At 49.1% G+C, this 19,065-nt stretch overlaps 1 protein-coding gene across 1 annotated transcript; it reads left to right on the top strand.

The window, feature by feature from the left end:
• Positions 1 to 4,656: 4,656 nt before the first annotated feature.
• Positions 4,657 to 10,543, top strand: LOC309590134 (2-hydroxyacylsphingosine 1-beta-galactosyltransferase-like; the record flags this gene model as incomplete). The annotated part of the gene is made up of 5 exons (XM_082311103.1): positions 4,657 to 5,493; positions 8,272 to 8,411; positions 8,586 to 8,662; positions 9,040 to 9,259; positions 10,228 to 10,543. 5 exons carry the CDS (start codon positions 4,657 to 4,659, stop codon positions 10,541 to 10,543), a joined length of 1,590 nt encoding a protein of 529 aa, XP_082167229.1.
• Between the last annotated feature and the right edge of the window lie 8,522 nt (positions 10,544 to 19,065).

Here is a 19,065-nt window from a genome sequence, read left to right as displayed (position 1 = left end):
TGCCATGAAGATGTCGAAAGAAAAAATGCTAGAAAGATACACTGGTTTGAGCAGACCATCTGTGCACTATTCACTCTGTGTGCGAACAATATTTAAAAAACCTCAGGTCTGTAGGCTGCCTGGGGAGGCTTATATTTGAAAGGAAGTTTTTTTTCTTGCTCATTGTTTTCTATACTAAAATACTAATACTACTATTAGTATACTGTAATGCTAATATTAGTATACCGTAATACTAATATTAGTATTTTAGTGTTAGTGTTATTTACCCAGGTGACTCTGGTGAAGCGGGAGTCTGTGATAATCCAAAACCAGAGCACAGAAGCCCACCAAACACTGGGTTGGATGTGATTGATGGTTAGATTTCTCTGCTTCAACATATGCTTTATTTAAGTTTACTTTATACAGCATTGTATCTTCTAGGTTTTTACTAGAGATTCCCCTGGGCAGCTCCTGCTTGTAGTGCAACATCTTCCTGCAGTGGCAGAGTTGCTCTCAGAGCTGCATACCTGCCTGCTTGCACGGAGTTTTGGCTTCCATAAATTAGCCACAACTGGGTTGGCTCTCATCAACTTGATGGTAGCAGATGGTCCTGTTTTTTCTGGATCATACCCAACAGATGAGGCAAACTTTGGTTTCTTAGTCCAGGAAGAGTTTTGAGCATCCAAGTGAAGATGCCTTTTCCTTTTGGCTTCAAATGAATTGTGCTGCTTCATTAATTCTTGAGAAGTTTACAGTGAAAACATTTCTTCTTAATGCAGGCAAGATAGAGACTAGGATGCAGGAGGGGGAATAATTCAGCCCCATGGATATGGGCTTCCAAGTCCTAGGCAGGAACTAGGTAATACAAAATACTGGAGGAGAGGGAGAGATGTAAACGGCAGGGTCCTTGCACTGGAGTCTGTTCACTGCCCTTTCTTCATGGGCTTCTCTGCCTAGACTGCTTGCTGTCAGAGGTTTTAGTACTTCAACCTAATAAAAGGCACCTGAATTAAAGAAACATCTATCTATAGAGCTGTAGCTGTTCAGTTACTTCACTTAAGTTAAACTGATGTAATCTTCCATTGATATCAAAATCATACACTGTCAAACGTGCTAAATAGGTGAAAATCAAAGGGCAAATTCTCAGGGGGATTTCAGAGGGATGTGTTCTCTCTGCTCCCTTTCTGCTGTTTCCCGTTTAAATTTCAATGGTTTGCAATGGCTTTGAAAGCACCCTCCCAGCAGCTGAGGGTGGCCAGGCGTGCCGGGCAGGCGGGGATGCTGCTGCCGGCAGTGGCAGTCGCGTGAGGGCTTCCCCCTGCCCACCCCTCCTGCAGCAGGCTCTGGTCCTGGCTCTTACCAAGATGCCTGCCCTGCCCTGCCCTGCGTGCTGCAGCTGTGAAACTGAAAGCCTCTATGGCATGGGCTTTTTTAATAGTTTTCTTGAACGCTGACTTCTGGCTGTTAGTGTTACTTGTGGTGTTAGGGGGATTGCTCTGTGTAAATCAGTCAGTCAGTATGGCTTTACCAAGCGCTTGTCATGAAAACAGGGAAGGGTATATTCTCTCTCTACAAGCCTTCTCCTTTCAGTGGCAGTGCTATTTCTTGCAATATTTACCTGATTTAGCCCCTAGCCCAGGGCTTCAGACCACAAACAAGGAAGCAGTTTTGTCTGCTCTGCTCTCGGATCTAGTGTGGGATCTGTCGTTTACTTGGATTTCGCACCTCTGCCGAGGCTCAGGGTGTGAATTCATCTCCCATCTCTGTTGAAGACCACCTGTCTGCAGCCCGACAGTGGGTGCAGGCAGCTGAGCTCCCATAGCCAGAGGGCTGGGCTGCAGCCAGCGCCCTGTGCTGCGGACAGAGCTGCGCTGGTCGCAGTACCTGCCATTGCTGGAGGGTCCTGCTGCAAAGCTTGCGGGGCAGCCGTAGCTGTGTGTCCAGTGTGGCAAGAGGTAAAGTGGGGAGGGGAGCAGGTGGATTTTGAGCCTTCCCTCATCTATCCCTTGTGTGCATAAGATTTTAGGTCTTCTTTCCCCTTTGCTGTCAACCTGAGATCCTAACCGTGGCTAGTTGCTGAACAAGGGATGGAGCCAGCAGAGTGCTGCCCTTTGAGCTGGTAGTTATGCCTTTGTTATATCCCAGGAGCACTGAAAAGCGGTGATGTGCCTGGCTGAAAACCTGCCTGATGCATCCAGCACAGATCTAGGGCTGGAGCTGGTTCCTTGGCCAGGGTGCCTCTCTGGGCATGGACAGAGCACAGCTTTGCTCTGGTGGCAAGAGCTGGGGTAGAAAAAAGGTCCCTTACTGCAGCCTGGCATCTTCCCACCAAGATTTACAGCCTCCCTTGTTGCCTGGGAAGGGGCAAGGGATTCCTAAGCCAGCACTTTTAGGGATTGCTCCTGATGTTGGAAGGGATGAAGCAGCCAAGAGCAGTCTGCAAGTCTCCTGTGTCAGCATCTGCCCCTGGCCTGAGGGCCGAGACTGACACCTTGCTTGTCGTTTGGATTTTGGTAGCTCACAGAGGGTCCTGGCAGAGCTGAGGGTCTCAGCAATGCCTGGCATGTAGGTCCATGGCAGGACATGGTCCTTGCAGAAGATGGGTGACAAATTTTTTTTCTTCAAATGACTATTTCTTTCACCTGCCCTGTCTCTTCACCTTTTATTTGTTGCCCAGTGAGAAAACACCCCACCCCACATGTAAAACCACCTTTTCTGCTCTTCTCAGTACACTTATGCGTGTGTATGACCCACCAGGTGCGACAGGACAAGCCTGTACCTGTTCCCGTCATGGAGCCTGTCCTGAGCTCCCCGCTGTCCTGGAGAAGGCCAGCAGCACAGGGCTGCCGTCCCTCCCTCTCTCCCTGGAAGCTGCATGCGCTCTGGATCTGCTATACAATGTCATAGCCAAATGCTTTGTCTCCCCTAGCGTTGACTAGGATAAATCCCTTTTGGGCCTCTCAGGTAAGCTGAGAACCAGACCAGCTTCGTGGGCTGTAGCTCCACAATGGCCAGCGCTGCCGGCACAAGCCAGCCTGTTCCCACTGGCAGGGAGGCAGGATCCTGAGCAGATCCTTATTTTCCTTGCAGGACTTCTGCTGTCTACTCTCAAGGCCATCACCTTTGTCTCCATCCTCCTGGAGCTCTTGCTCTGTGGGTCCAACCATCCCCTTAGTAGCTGCTAGCATCAATCAGGTTTCTCATCGCTCCTGCAGGCAGAGCTGCCCAGCTGGCCCTGGGTGGGAAGGGTGGCAGTCCAAGCCCTAGTAGGAGTTGCCTTTGAAACAGGGGAGGGTCTCAGCCAGCAGCTGCTCTGTTTCTTTCCCATGTCCTGTCCCCACATGGGACAGGAAAGGAATGGGGCGGGGGGGAGCATGGCACTTTTACTCTCCCATGTTGGCACCCCCACATGCTATCTCTGGCCAGAGATATCCAGCTGATGAGGGGAGTCTGAAGATTGTATTTAGCAGGATCTTATCCAGGACTTTCTTTCCCGCCTCTTAATTGATCAAGCAATAGTGGAGAGGCTGGCAGAAAAATCTTGGACCAAATTCTGCTCTAACACATCCCTGCAACCCCCCTGGGGCGTAGCGTGTGGGGGCCCCCAAAATCCACTTACAATTGTTCTCCTTCTCTCTCCCGCCCCCTTCCTAGCATGTCTGAACTGGGTCCTCAGGACACGGCTCTGCTTCTGACTGTTCCCAAATAATTATCACGTAATTTTTCTCCCAAAATAATGTAAGGTGTGGGTGAGGCACGTTCGCTTCCAGTGATGTAGCAACAGCCCTTGCACAACAGAAATGCTGGGTGTTTCACCAAACTGGAAATGGGACGGCAGCCGTAGGAGCATGATTAAGGGGTGTCAGTGTGCCACGGGTGTTGCACGTTATCTCTGGGGTTGCTTTCTGGGTTTGCCTTCTGCCGGTGCATCAGTATCCTGGCGCCTGCTTTCCCTTCCCAGCCCTTTCCCCGGAGCCTCCCCATCCTCCCACGGCTGAATCATAGCGGGGCAGCTCTCCGTCCAGACCCCTGCTGCGCTCTCTGGGATTGCGGCACCTCTCAGAGGGTCCTGCTGTGACCTGGTCTCTCTCCCACCCCGTCTGCACTGAACAAGGTGGCTTGCCAGCCTTGCGAGGGCCAAAGCCAGAGTGTGCCTCTCGGCATTCCCACCGGGCTTTGCAGGCCTCCCAGCGAGCTTGCACAGACATCAAGGGCTCAGAGGGAACCAGCCATTCTGGCTGGGCAGAAATAGAAATGAAATCCAGCTGTGCTGGTTCTGTAGCGGTAACTGGGGATTGAGCAGCGAGTGTCTCTGCTGGTGCAGTGACCCAGCAGAGCTCTTCCAGCCACTCTCCATCTCTAACTCTCTGCAAGTCAGTCTGCTAGTTTTTGAGCCTTAGGAGCACAGGGAAGAGGTTTTGAATTTCTGGAAAACTCCCCTGATACACCGTGATATCTGACTGGTGTTGTTTTTATTTTTGTGGCGCTTTTTTTTTGTTGTTGTTTGTTTGTGATTTTGTTTTTTTTTTTTTTCCAGTGATGAACTCTAGACTGCTCTCATCTCCCAGATCATGTACTTCTGGCTTGCAGCTACAATCCCCATTGTTAGTTGTCCAGTTGACAGAGTGTTTCATACTATATTAATGGCATGTTTCTCTCCTTGCAGCGATAAAGATGATGAAGGTGCTACCGTGCCCTGCTGCTCTTCTCTTCCTAATGGCTACATTCACTCTGGAGCCATCTCGCTGTGCCAAGGTGCTGATCATGCCCACCATAGTCTTTGACAGCCACTTGCGAGTCTTCATGCGAGTGGCAGAGGCACTGACTGACCGGGGCCATGACCCTGTGCTACTTCTTCATGAGGGTCGGGATGTGGAAACCTACCTGCCTGGCTTCCGTGTGCAGAGGTACTGGGGTATCTTCAGCACAGAGAGTGCGGATGCTTGGGTGCAGGAGAAGATAAAGCGTGTCTTCCAAGGGAAGATGACCTCTCTGGAGATGTTTTCCTTTTTGAAGAAGTACCTGGAAAACTGTGACCTGGTGCTGGGAAACTCTACCCTTCTGCAGAAACTCCAGCATGAGAACTTTGACCTGCTGTTGGTGGACCCCAATGAGATGTGTGGCTTTATCCTGGCCCACATCCTACATGTCAAATATGCTGTGATCTCCACTGGTTTCTGGTTCCCAGCGGAGATTGGTGCCACTTCCCCCATTGCCTATGTTCCTGAGTTCAACTCCCTGATGACAGACAGGATGGGCTTCTTTGGTAGGACTTGGAATCTCCTAGTCTACGTGATCACTCGCGTGGCTACAAAGCTGGTCATCCTGCCCAAGTTTGAACGTCTCATGGAGAAGCATAGGGTGGAGCCCAAGACATCCATGTTGGACCTTGTCCATGGAACTAGTCTCTTCTTCCTCTGTAATGATGTGGTGCTGGACTTTCCCCGTCCAACGCTCCCTCATGTAATTTTCACGGGGGGGATCCTCGCTGAGCCTGCAAAGCCCCTTCCAGTGGTAAGTGCAGGAAAGCTTTGAGCCGTGATTGCACGTTAACCTGGGGAGTTATTCAGTGCAAATCTTCTTTTGAACAACATTGTAAACGCTCTGAAGCCCTAGGAGTCTGGAAAGCCGCTGTGTTTTGGTGCTTAGGTGCAGCAGGGAGACAGGGAACACCGAGGACTCTGGGGTTGCAAGGAAGATGTAGAATTAAGTTGTCCACCCTGAAGCGGGATTTGGCTTCACTGTCCATGTAAAATGGTGTGTGGAAGTCCTAAATTGGCAGTGTTGCCCCTGGGACTTGATCATGAGTAGTTTGTTTGTTCCTATACTTGAAGCGGAAATGGGAAGAACAATTATTCTTCATTGCTTCATCACTGATTTATGTCAATCCAGAATTTCCTCCTTAATCCTATTTCTCGCAGGGCATTTCTGCCCTCGAGCTTGTAGTCCTAAGAACCCATAGGAGAGAGCTGTGCTTTTTCCCTCATGAAATTCAGTGTGGAATCCCAAAGTGTACAAAACTGAAGTGTATCATCCCCTTTCTCTCAAGGTCCAGCCCAATAATAAATTGAGAGGGACAAGCTCTTAAAGCCTCCAACAACAGACAAGTATTGGAACAGAGCAGGAACTATCTGCCATTCCTCCCATTGCCTTACCACTTTTACAAACACGGCGGGGAAATAGACCTCGGGCAGTCAGGTTGTCCTGGTGTCCTGACTAAGGGACTTAAATGGAGATAAGATTCAGCTTTCAAATGATTAGAGAGCTGTCAAGATCTCTGGTGGCAGCTTTAATTGAGACTGTGGGTGCCAATTTTTTCCAGTTAAAAGGAAAAAGTGAGGTCAGGTGCTTTAGAACAGAAGTTCTCCAGATGCGTATGGCTGCATGTCACCTTTTCCCCATGTGGCACAGCATGCAGGTAATGCAACGCACGTTGCGACGTGTTCCAAAAGCTGTGTCAGAGAGTGGCTACCTCACAAGTCTTGCAAAACACTGGCTTGGTCCGATCCGGCTGTGTACACACCTGCCTTAAGAAGAATTGAGTTGTTTGCTGGGGCATTACTCATGTGCTTCACAGCTTCCAGAGCAGATCCCCGGGCGCCTAAGGGAAGAATGATGGAGATAAGTCCGGAGCTCTGCAGTAGGTGGTGGCTGTCATGCTAGCAGGTAGGCATGTCTGTGGCCAGGTTACGGGATGGCAGCAGAAGAGAGGGCCTCTGCAGGTCTAGGTGTAGCTTAAGGAATCTTCCATCTGAACTGGAGCAGAGTTATGTAATTAAGGTGTTTATTTCCTCATATTTGAAACACTATGATTGCGAGTTCCTCTAATTAGGACTCGGTGAAATATAGATATATATTTGAGAGACGGTGAGAACTTTTGGTGGTCAACCATGCTTCCCTAGCAACTTTAATGCTGTTTCTGAAAGTCAAATGTTAAGGCTCAATTATAATGGATAACATAATCATGTGTTTTATGAGTCATTGTACTTTTATTTAGAAAAGTAAAACTAGCACTTTCTCTTCTTTTAGCAGTCTTAGTGGTTGTATTGCTCAAAGGATGTGAAACTCAAGAGAATGGAGAAACCAAAATCCCGTAGTTGAAAACTTTTTTATTCTTGGTTGTTGGGTTGTTTTAGGGCTTTTTAAGCATTTCTGCAAAGATTGGTTTGACTCCCAGAAGCATATAACAAAGGACAAATATCCCTAGAGAGTAACACTAAAATGTGGTTTGTAACTCTTCCGTACCATGATCCCCCAACCTGTAGACTACTACTAATAAGGTATTCTGAATTAATCATCCTATTTTTCTCCTTTAATAACTGGAAGAACTATTTTTTTGCCCTTTATGTTCTTCTATGGTATTTCAAGGAAGTATTCATATTCAAAGACAGATTTTATGAAACTTCCCTAAAATGCTTCTGACTGTGATAGATAGGAAACTTGAAGCAGGACAGAATCCATAATGAGAAATAGGCTCAGCCCAGGCTGGCATAAAAGGGAATAGCTGGTGTTTGCTCCACAGCACCTGTGGTGGCTGATTTCTTCTCCCTGCAGCCTTCTGGCCCTGGTTGAAAAAAGTACAAACTCTGTTCTAGATACACACCTGTTTATGTAGCATTACAGGTAGCCTCTAAATGAAGGACAAACAGCTGTGGTTTTTGCTGGATCTGTAGCTACCTCTCTGGCTAGTGACCAAAACCTAAATCTGCTACCTGCAAGTAGCTATCAAGGATGGGTAGAAGTCTCCTGGCAAGATGGCAAAACCTTCTGCCACCTCCAGGAACCTTCAACATTGGAGAGTTTGTGGGGAATCTGCAGCAAGGTGTTCCCAACTCTGCCTGAATGATGTTTCATCTGTTGTATCAGCCTACAGCTAGAGACCCTGACAGGCCTCCTGCCTTAGTGGTGATGGGAGATAGCCTTCCTCTATTGATTCCAATTTCCTTCTCTGCTCTGGCTACTCATATGGGGCTCCTATGTTTTCAGAGCTCTCCTTGCCAAAAAGTAATTGTGTTACCTCCAAAGCAGGAGGTAGTGCTATGAAATGGAAGTTTTGAACACCTCCCTGCAGAGCTTCCGAGTCCAGCAGGTGCTCAAGTAATTTCTGCCTGGCTGGGTGCAGAAATCACAGCGGTTTTAGAGTTCGTTGCCTGGTGAAAACCACGTAGCTTTGTGCTCCAGGTGGATTTGGCTTCATCCTCTCTGAAGACAACTTTCTACTGGCAGAGGCAACACTGGGAAGGGCCTTTCTCCAACAAGACTTCAAGGCAGCTGTGTGTGTTTTGCCCACAGGGTCTGCGTCTCTGGGTGGAAGCAGCAGATGCGGGTGTTGTTGTTGTCTCCTTTGGCATCGGGATCCGAGCCCTTCCGAGTGATTTGGTGGAGAAGATGGCTGGCGCATTCGCTCGCCTCCCGCAGAGGGTGGTGTGGAGGTGAGGAGGGAATGGGATTCCTATTAACTCAAGTTGGATGAAAATCAATGTTGAGGGGTGATTCATCTCAAAACACAGAATTTGCTTTCCATCTCTTGATCTGATTGAATTTATAATTGTTCTCTGTGTATTTCTTTTCCCTTCCCCCCCCCCTTCCTTTATCCCCTCCCACAGATACTTTGGGCAGAAGCCAAGAAACTTGGGTGAGAATACGCTGATGATGGGGTGGCTGCCCCAGAACGACCTGCTAGGTAAGGCTGGGCTCTGTGTGTGTGTGTGCCGCTAGCAACATCCCTGGAGTTTAGCCCAAACCACAGCAAAGGCATACAAGGACAACAGCACCTGTGTGGGTCTAAGTCTGTTGCTTGTTGCAAGTCTGATCTGTACTAAACATGGTCCCCACCTAACACCTGCTTGAAGCTGCATCTTGGCCCCTATCTCCCTCCTCCTCCAGGCACTACTTGGCAAGTTCTGGGCTGCCAAAAGCCAGGTGTGTTCCCAAACATCCTCTCTGCTCAGCGTGCCTGATTTTCCCTCAATATACATCAATGCTGCGTGTTGAGGAAGCGACCGGTAGCCCTGTTTCAGCATGGAAGGCACTGACCTGCTCCCATTTCTTTGCCTGCAGGCCATCCCAACGTGAAAGCCTTCGTCAGCCACTGTGGGATGAATGGTGTATTTGAGGCAATTTATCACGGTGTGCCAGTGGTGGGATTTCCTTTCTATGGGGACCAATTTGACATCATGACCAGAGTGCAGGCGAAGGGCATGGGTATCCTCATGGACTGGAGCAGAGTAAAAGAAGAGGATCTTTACCAGGCTGTTGTCACAGTTATCTCTGATCCCAGGTGAGGCATCCAAAAGCATCGAGCTCTTCTTGGTGCAGGCTGTATGTAGGGACCAGTGTGTCTTTGTGTGGTGGCTGTGGTGGCTTCTGGACCAAGCAGAGTTGCAAGCATTGCTCAGCTGGCCAGACGTGTTAGTGCCTTGAAATCCTGAGATGCATCCAGGTGGAGATACTCCACCATTTGCTGTTAGAGAGCATGATCTAGTCCTGTTTGGCTCTGACTGTAATTTTCTTAGAAAGCTTTCTGAGATGCTGAGGCACAAGCCTCTTCTCCTTTTAATGCCAGCCTGTCATCAGGGAAAGTGAGATCACAACCTCACCTTGGGAGCTCCCTGGCCTTGTCCAAACAGCTTTCTTCAGAAACTGTTAGCGCAGAGAGTGGACTACAGGTAATGCTCCCTCTGTTCCTTCTGACAGCCAGATACTCTGCCCTTTCCTAGATCTTCGGCAGTACAGTGACGCAGGGCTCTCACTTTCTAACAGGACACATGCAGCTGCTAGTGTTTGAAATGCTGTCTGAGCGCTTCATTTTTTTGTTTGGTTTGGTTTTGTTAGCTATTAGGATCTCTCAACTACTGACCTCAGTGTCAGTTGTTAAGGTGTTGCCACTTGGTGCCTTGAAGGATTTGGCCAATCATCAAGTGTGCGATTGTTGCTTGATGCTGGGTGAGGTCTTTGGGTGCAGGCTCCCCTCAGAAAGCAACGATTCACATGAACCCACTGAGCAGGGACTTGGGAGCTGAACTGCCAGTCTTGTTAACAACTTGTTACACAAAGAAAATGCAGTCTGGCTTGTGCTGCCGTGGCTAACGATTGCCATCAGAGTGGCTTTCAGAGGCAGATAGGAAGAGAATTCTTGAAGGAATTTGCCACTCTCCCAAGGTATCATTTGGGACTTGACACCTCAGACCACTTCTCAGCTATGAAGCTCCTGTCAGAAGGATAACTTCTTGTCTTCTTCCCTTGCAGCTACAGAAAAGCAGCCAAGCTCATCTCAGCTCTGCACCTGGACAGACCGATGCATGCTCTCAATAGGACAGTGTACTGGCTGGAGTACATCCTTCGTCATGATGGGGCACCGTATCTTCGCCCTGCTGTCTACGACCTCTCCATATATGAATACTTCTGCCTGGACATCTTGGCTCTTCTCTTGCTGTGTCTGGCCAGTATTGGATTCGTTCTCTACAAATCTGTGGTATGGTGCAGAAGGAAGGGGGCCAGCCCTGTGTATCAGAACGGCAATTGCATGAAAGGCCACTTCACAGAAGAGAAGAAATTGCAGTAGTGGCTCAGCGTGTTCCGGAGCACATCCTGTCACTGTGAAACGAACTGCTGCTGTGCCAAGAAATGTACGGCACGCAGGCACGGAGAGGTGAAAGATCAGCAGGTCTGGATGAGAAGAGAATGGGGAGGGAGGAGTATTGCAAAGTCCTGCGTGCACACCTCTGTGTACAGCACCTGTGGGCGGGGGCACGAATTCAGGCGTGGGTGGAAGCACTTGGTCAGGACGCTGGGAATGGGGCATGGGTAGGTAGACTTCCAGGGAGGACTGCAAGTTGTTCCCTTTGTATTGCACGTTGGTTTAGATGCTGGTGTTGCTCTTGGCTTTTTGGATCTCCGTGGAGGCTCTGGAGGTAGGAATAGCATTTCATGTGTGGCAGACACCGTTTCTCCTCTGCCTTGTTACCAAGAGCCCCAGGAGTCAGGATTCCTTTATGTGCAGGTGAGGACCTGAAGCAGAGCTGTGGACAGAGAAGGGCACTGAAAGTATCATCTACAAGAGAATGAAATTGGTCTGTTTTAAATTCTATGGGTAAATATTGTTCTTCCTGCTTCCATCAACCTTCTGCAATCCTGTTTGTGTTTGAGCTAAATTATTTTTTTTTTTTTTTAAATAAAGTAATATTCTTTCCCCTGTATGGCAGTTCTCTCAGGATGTTGTTCAAGCAAGATTAAAGCACTTTTTCTTGTTGTCACTGCTGCTATGGTGTCCACATACCTCTGGATCCCTACAAACCTCTGTCAGCAACTCGTTTTGGTCTTCCCACAGGATTTCAGGCAGTGCCTTCCCTCCTCTGCCAGCATGTGACACACACCCATGCCCATGGAGTCTCCAGACCTGTGATAAAAGAAGAATTTGGAACGGATGCAAGTGCCAGCACCACAGGAAGAGCAGTCAGTAGCACAGAGAGCTGGTTATAGGCAATGGGCCATACAGCTCGTTTATAGAAGCAACAAGCTCTGCTCTTTGTGAAGAAAACAGAAGCACCTGCTCATTTCAGTGTGAACAGGCATACTGTTGCCCCGCTTGGGAACATGGTATGGAGCGATACCCATGTGTTACTACTCACGCTGGGCTCTAAGGCAAACCCATGCTTGGGTGCAATTGCACAACCCACCCGCAGCATTGGCTGATGGTCCAATGCCAAGGGTTGAGGGCTCTGCTCCATGCTCTCAGCTGGGGCCATTGCAGTGCTGGCACAAGCTGGAGAGTAACCTCATTGCCACAGCTACCCTCACTGGTGTTTCCAGGCTCTGCTCTTGCTTGCTATTGCACATGTTTCTCTTTCCAGATGAAAGGCGTATTGCCATGTGCAACCTAGCAAACCGCAGTTTGGCTGGGTTCCTGGGATGCTCTGGGTTGGGACAGTGCCCAGCTCTGACTTGGTGGCTCCTCTGAGGCTCAGCAGTGGTGCCTTCCCTCCCCAACCTTCTGCTTACAGAGGGGCTGCAGTGAAGAAGGCTTTGGACAAGAATCTCATTTGCTATCAAGGACAGATGAGAAGAGCCCATAGACCTAAGCTGGGACCTGTAACTATCCCACAGCAGAAGTTGCTCTTCCTGGAGTTTCTTGCTGCCTCCTGGGATGCCCAGGCCTGACCATGGTCAGTGGTGGGCATGGCAACCCATCGGTCTTGCTCTGTAACAGTCCCATGTGGCTTCATGCCCTCTGAGCTGAGGATATGGAGTCTAATTGTCCCCAATGGGGATGGGAGGAGATCAGAGCAAGGTGAACTACTAACAGACAGTAGGGCAAAAGCAGGGGTTGTAGATAAGTGGTAGAAACACTGGCTACCTGGTACCTTTCTGCCTGCAAGTTGAAATTTAAAGGTTGATGGGGTTTGGTTTTTTTTGGGGGGAAAAAAGATATTGGCACAAGTTTTGCAGCATGCCTGCCTGTTGCCAGTTGCACTGTGGTGGCTTTGTTGTCGTCATCTAGCAGATGAGTGTGGGACAAGGGGGTGGAGGTGGGGCATTTTGCTCAGTTCTTTGTCATCTCTGAGATGGAAGAGGGAGATCATTACTGCTGCCTATGTGAGAGTTTGGCTATTTAGATTAGGCTGAATATAGCAAATGAGTTGGGAAGCTGGTGGCTTGGTGACAGCATTGGATTGGTTTGAACTTAGAGAAGAAAAAAGAGCGAGAGGACAAATGCACCATGTTTGCAAACTGATGCCTCAGCTGAGTGGCTTGTCCCCATCCTCCACAGCCCGGCCATGTGGCAAAACACGCTGGAGGCAAGGGGCTGCTTTGGTTTGGCTGTGCCCCACAGCAGTCACTTCTGGCCTTGGAGGAGCAGCAGAAAAGGGTACCAGCATCAGCCTTGCCCAGCAAAATCCTCCAGGGCAGATGCAGATCACCAGTGCTGGCACTGCAGAGGATATGGGCACCGTGACCTGACGGGGCCAGAGACTTGCACGTTGTTTTGCTTGCAAGTAAAAGAGCAGAGAGAAATGTTTGAGACCCAAGGAGCCTGTGTGGGCTTATGAAGACATGCGTCTATTTTCCAGCTTACTGAGGATGCTGCCTTCTTGCTGTTCAGTTTCAGAAAGAAGTTCAAGCCAGCACCACATGCAGTATTGCCTCCTATCAGATATGTCCTTAATTCCTTGAGCTTTTCATGACTACTTTCACTTCCAAAGGTATAGCAGAGAGAGAGTCAAAATATATATAGTGTATTAAAAAATTATTCAACAATTTGGTAAGAACTACTTTTAATGGAGTAAAGCACAAACCTGCCCAAGGATCCTGTGAGTTAGAAGGGGACATTCAAAAAGCATCCCTGAATTGAAAGAAGTCTTCCCCAGGAAAAGCCATCTGTGGGCTTAGAAACTGTCAGGAGTTTGGGGGGGCGTGTCGGAAGTATTTGGATATATTCATTAAAGATGAGGGCTCCTCTGGCTTTTACAGAGGGTGGGAATAAAGCTGGAAATCTTCTCTCTTCCTATTAAATGCATAGCTTTCTCTCTACTTTTCTCCTTGTTATTCTTTCAGTATTGAATACATAAGGAAAGTATAACAAAGCCTTAAGCTAGTTATTAAGTTCAATTATGGATAATAAGTAGCCTGTCACATACATTAAAAGCCTTGGTGGGGAAAAGGATGTAGGTGAGCTTCATCCTTCAGGCAGCTCTGCCTTCAGCTTGGTACATGATCTCTGGGCAAGGTGCCTCTCAGTTATCAAGTGTCCTCCCCTGTCACAGGCACTGAGGCAGGCAGGTAGGGCTGTGGCGTAACTTAGGAAATTAAGACCGTGGTTTATGAGGCAGCAAGCAGGGAACAAGCCTTTCTCCCTCCCACCCACCCCCTCAAGGAAAAGTAGGACATGAGTCAATACTTTTCGGCAGGCTGAAGAAGCCTCACCCAGGAGTTACAAACGCAGTTGAGCCCTGTGCAGTGCAAAGCTGCCTTCTGCCCCTCCGTCTTGCTCTTGGCAAGGCACGGGGGAGCCCGAGCGGGATGCTGAAACACCAGCGGTCTCGCTACTGCGTGCAGAACTCCCTGTGAGGGCCCCGAGTGGCTCCGCGGGCAGGGAGGTGTTTGCGGCACTTGTGAGCTAGCTTTTCAGGTTTGCCCAGCCCCAGCAGCTCCTCGCAAACCTGCTCAACCCATGAGGCATGGCAGCCTTGCGAGCGGGAGCCATCCCAGCGTTTGAGACACCCTGGGCTGGCAAATGAGCGTGTTTTCCAGGTGATGGCCATGCAGTTCTGCCCAAGCCCTGGGCTGGGGGCAGCATGTCTGCTGGGAGCAGCTCCTTGCTGGCGATGGGAGAGGGGTGAAGCCACGTGCTCGCACCGCTCCTGTTGCAACCCCTGTCTTAGGCCAGCGTCAGTGGCTGTGCCACCACTGGAGCACACAGCGGGGCCTGGCACTGCCTCAAATGCTGCTCTCCTGCAGGACTTTGCAAACAGCTAATAAGCTACTGCTGCTTCATCCCCAGTGCTTTTGTATGTGGGACAGTCCTCACATGTTGCCCTGGCAGCATCCCTACCAGAGAGCCTGTTCGTGGGCCACAGCAGGGCCACGTCAGCTCCGTGGCTGGTTTTTCTAGCCTGGTAAGGTGGTGGTACCAAACTGTGTCAACAAAATTTGGCTAATAAAGAGGAGCCATCTCCCTCTGCAGGTGAGTGTGAAATCGCTCCGGCTGTGAAAGGAAAGCCTCAAGGAGGACGGGCTCCTTGAAGACGATGATTTTGACTGACTCACCCCACCATTAAATGACAGTGAGCAAAGAGCACCTCCGTGCCAGGAACCCCTTCTCTTTGGCTGATGCAGGGACCTGTGCATGGCTCAGCCCCAGCCACTCGCCCCCAAGAGGCAGGCTCTGCCCATGGACCTCTCCCTCATGGTCTCCACACACCTCTTTGATGTTCTTGAGATCATGGGCAATGCCTTCCTCTGATGCTTCCACATTGCAAGTACTTCCCACAGAGGAAGGGAATGAGCCCAAGCTCTGTGGGTGTCCAGTCCCCAGCAGTGCCCATTTGCCATTGAGACCACTGTTGGAGTGGGCAAGTCCCCCCTGTCCCCGCAGGGACCTTCCTGGGGCTGTGTCACAGCAGGTGGAGCTGCACAGCAGGGCTTGCTCCTGGTACATAAAACCACCCCTGTTCCTGGGAGCAGGGAATGATCAGATTGGTGCAAAGGTCTCAACCCCGATTTATTTGAGGAGGGAGGTTTCCTTGGAGGGATGACATGTACTTCAGCAGTGGGGATTGCCTGGCTCACTGGCTGTGTTGCAGGGGCCGGAGCGTTTCGGGCTGCTGGAGATACAAATCATCTCCAGGCAGTAGCTATTTGCTGCTGTGGTGTCAGCCCAAGGGGCAACACACGGGAAGGGATATTCCAAAATAAAGCACCACTCTCCCTAGGCATCAACCTGCAGATTGCTATTCCTCGTTCCTGGCAGAGAAAAGCCAGCTGCTAAGCTTGGCACAAGCTCCCAGCAAGGTGCATAAGTGACAACGTGACACAAGCCACCAGCAGTACCCGACAGGAGTACTCCCACTGTCCCACCTAGGCAGTGGTGTCAGGCAGGGATGGGAGAGGGAGGTGAGCTGCAGAGCAGCAGCAGGCATGGTGGCAGTGGGGGCCTCCTCTGCGGTTGGCTTACAGTAAAAACCTGCTTGGTCACACTGCGCGAGGACCCTGCAGCAGCAGCTCCTTGGGTGGTCTGTGCCCTCTCCTGGTACTGGAAGTGAGAGAAATTCCACTTGCAAATAGGGCAGAACTTTTGGACAGTGAGGTGATGAATTTTTGGCAGGCTTTAGTGGATGCATTGACACTTTTGGGCTTGTAAATCAGATTTGGTGCCTTTCAGAGAGGAGAGATGTAGTATAAATTGCAGGTCACAACGTGCATCATCCTAGAGGTGCAGGGGGGTATGTGAATGGGTTACTTCTTGTTGGGGTGCAGGAAGGACCAGCTGCTCTGCAAGGCTCAGGGAGCCCCGTGTGACGGCAAGGTCAGTGGGGCAGCACCTCCTTGCCAGGGCCAGCCAAACCGCAGGATGGAGGAAGCTTGTGCAGGGCCCTGATACTCATAGCAGCCCCTGCTTGTCTGGAGAGCAAAGGAAGCAAGTCCCGAAGGCAGTGCAATGGAAAGCAGCTGTTCTCCAGGCCACTCAGGTAAAGAATGATCTCAAACAATAGAAAGACCCGTGGTCCCTCCCAAGCTGTGCTTTGGAAGGGCCCCCCGAAGGCTTGCAAATGCCAGGGAGACATTGCATATGCCACAGGTGCTCCTGCACCACCCAGCTGGCCAGGAGCTGGGCACTGTGCCTTCCAGGACAGCTGAGGGCAGCCAAATGCTCCAAAGAGCTGATGGGTCTATTGGGGTTCAGGAAGCTCCTCCTTCCTCTCCCAGCTTCTTCCCTCTTGCTCAGAGATTGCTGCTGGGTAAGATGCCTCTCACCCTCCAGCTGAACCTGTTTACTCTCAGCAGGGCCACTCTACCTGCTGCTATAAAAGACTCTAGGTGGGATACAGCTGAAGCTAGTTCCTACTCAGCTTCTTACAGCTATCCTTGCTGGTGTCTGTAGCAATAATGGCTGTGTAGCAACCTTCTTAAGGAATACTTTTGAATTATTGTTTAATTATAAATTTGTACCAGTGCTATGGTAGCAATGCTGTTGACTAATCTAATCCCTGTCTCCTTTGAATTCAGTTATATGTGTTCTTGTAAGGCGAGCTCTTTGAGATCGAACCATGTGCTAGCATAAAACTCAGCAATGTCAGTAAAGACCTTTGCAGAGTTGAGTTTTCTGTTATTGGTAATCCTGGCAGACCAGAGTGATCCTGCTTGGAAGAGGTGAGTGTGCTCAAAGGAAATGAGATGGCTTTTTTTTTTTATAAATTCCAAGAGAACAAGGAGGCTTGGAGGAGTTTATTGAAAACAGAACGGTAGCATTCACGAGGGTGAGGGCAGCCTCAGATATCTATTGTCTGCTCTTAGAAAAATATGTCAAGTAATAGAAGAATACTAGCTGAACTAGTCTTGAAAGCAACACAGATTAGCCTGTGTATCTTGCCAAAAAAAGAGGAAAAAAAAAAATAGAAACAACATTACATGCTCTGCAACTGATAAACTCAGTGTTATAATCCCAACGATAGGAGTTCAACAGAGACTTCAGCTGGAGTTAAACTTCAGTGCCCTTTGTGCAAAGCTTTGGCTGAGGTGATCTATCAGTTCAAGCAGTGGTAATGCTGGATTTTGGACTCTAGACAGGGAAGCATTAATGCCTGTGCCCTGAACCTACCAATGAAGTGCATGGACTGCTATTAAGGCCAGTCTTTCTAAAATCTAAGGTAACTGGGAAGAAGGGTTGAATGGTTAATTTTCATTAAAACTAAACTGGCAAGAGGCTAAGGGCCTCAGCAAGAACAAAAGACAGAGATTGGTAAAAGGTGATCTTAAAAATGAATTGCTTTGCTCTCTTCTCTTGCACTTGCCTCCTGGATCAGCAGAGTGAGGGATGGTGCTAAAGACATATTTTGGCAGGAGATGAATGAACAAAGATGAGAGTAACTGCAGATAGTAAAAAAATTGGCTGAATTAGGATCAGGCCTGGAGAAATCTCAGATGAAGTCTGAAACAATTAATTGTAAGCAGTGTGGCTGGGGTGGAAAGTTGAGTAGCACAGGGCTGGAGCCGACAGGGAGGAGAGCCCTTCAAGCTGTACGTGAGCCTCTGTGTTGTGCTGCTGCCCGCAATAGCCTAACAGTAAAAATATCCTCCTCCTTGTCCCAGATCTGGCTGAGGTGGCCTTCAGGGCCATGTTCTTGTTTCAGAAGAAACATGTTTTTGTAATACCCCACCTTCAGACCTGTGTGTGTTCCCTCAGGCCTCGGCTCTGTATGCAAAGCTGATTTCTCATTCAGCCTTAGCTCCTCTGAGTCAGTTGGGCCATCCTTTCCCTGCCTGTAGTTTGGGTTAGGAAGTGGGCAGGACCTGAAGAAACAACTGCAGACCTTTTGGGCAGCATGCAGACGCGTTTCACAGCTCAATGTTTGGATTACAACCCATCCACGATTTGTCAGGACTGCCCAGTAGCAAATGGAGCACCTATATTGTAAGAAGTGGAGTCTGATCAGGGATGTTGTATTACAGCAAACCTTGCACCGAATGGGTTGAAAAAAAACCCAGATGTCAAACCAAAGGCTTGAAGACTGTCCTCCTTTGCAGGTCATACCTTGCCTCCCAAGGAATCCTCTGACTGTATCAGTTCAGTGCTGGATAAAAGAGCACGGGCTCTCCTTAGCAGGACTTTCCAAGCACGTTTCACGAGGGGTTCTCCAAAAAGCTGCAAAAAAGAAGGTAAGTAGCTGGCGGTGGCGAGCAAAGCTTTACCAGGGACCAAAATAGTCCCCGAGACAGAATCAAGTAGGATGAATGATGATTTTTTAGTTTTATTTTACTTTTGTGAAAAGGCAGAAACGAGGACTTTCTGCTCTAGTTACAGGAATAGCATTTTAGTCCCACTTCTGTAGCCAACGGGTTTTACAAAGCAAAGTACTGAACTTCCAGTTTGCTCTCTCAACTTTGCCTGGGACTGACAAATAGACCAAAACTCTGCAGCCTTGATAGATTTCAACTGGAGGAAAGAGGTGATGTTTTGTGTGTGTCTGGTGTTGGTGTAACTTCTACTAAGTGTAAGTGCGGATGACTTAATTGGGCTTTGGAGCAGGAGAATGATGGAGTGTGGCCGACACAGAGCCATTGGCAAGGTCTGGCTGCGTGAATGACTCCGGGGATAATCTGTTTGGCTTAGCAAAGGAGAAGGTGCTTTGTATGTTTGAGAATGCAGGGTGGAGAGCTCTTACACACCATAACCAATGTAGGCAACAACTCATGATAACAATTTGGTTAATGCAATGATGTTGTTATTGTGCTGTGATTTATTTTACTCTTGTTTAAAGCACCAAACCTGTTCTAGCTGAGAAATTGTGAACATCGTTTTGTACAAAGTCTCTCTTTAATGAACAGTTCAGAAAACACAAATAGGTACGGGCATGAATGCCTACAGAT

This window comes from Platalea leucorodia, assembly GCF_965183815.1.
Source record: "Platalea leucorodia genome assembly, chromosome: 4".
Lineage (NCBI taxonomy): Eukaryota > Metazoa > Chordata > Aves > Pelecaniformes > Threskiornithidae > Platalea > Platalea leucorodia.
The sequence above is the reverse complement of the archived record's forward strand: the minus strand, read 5'-3'. Positions and strand labels throughout refer to the sequence as shown.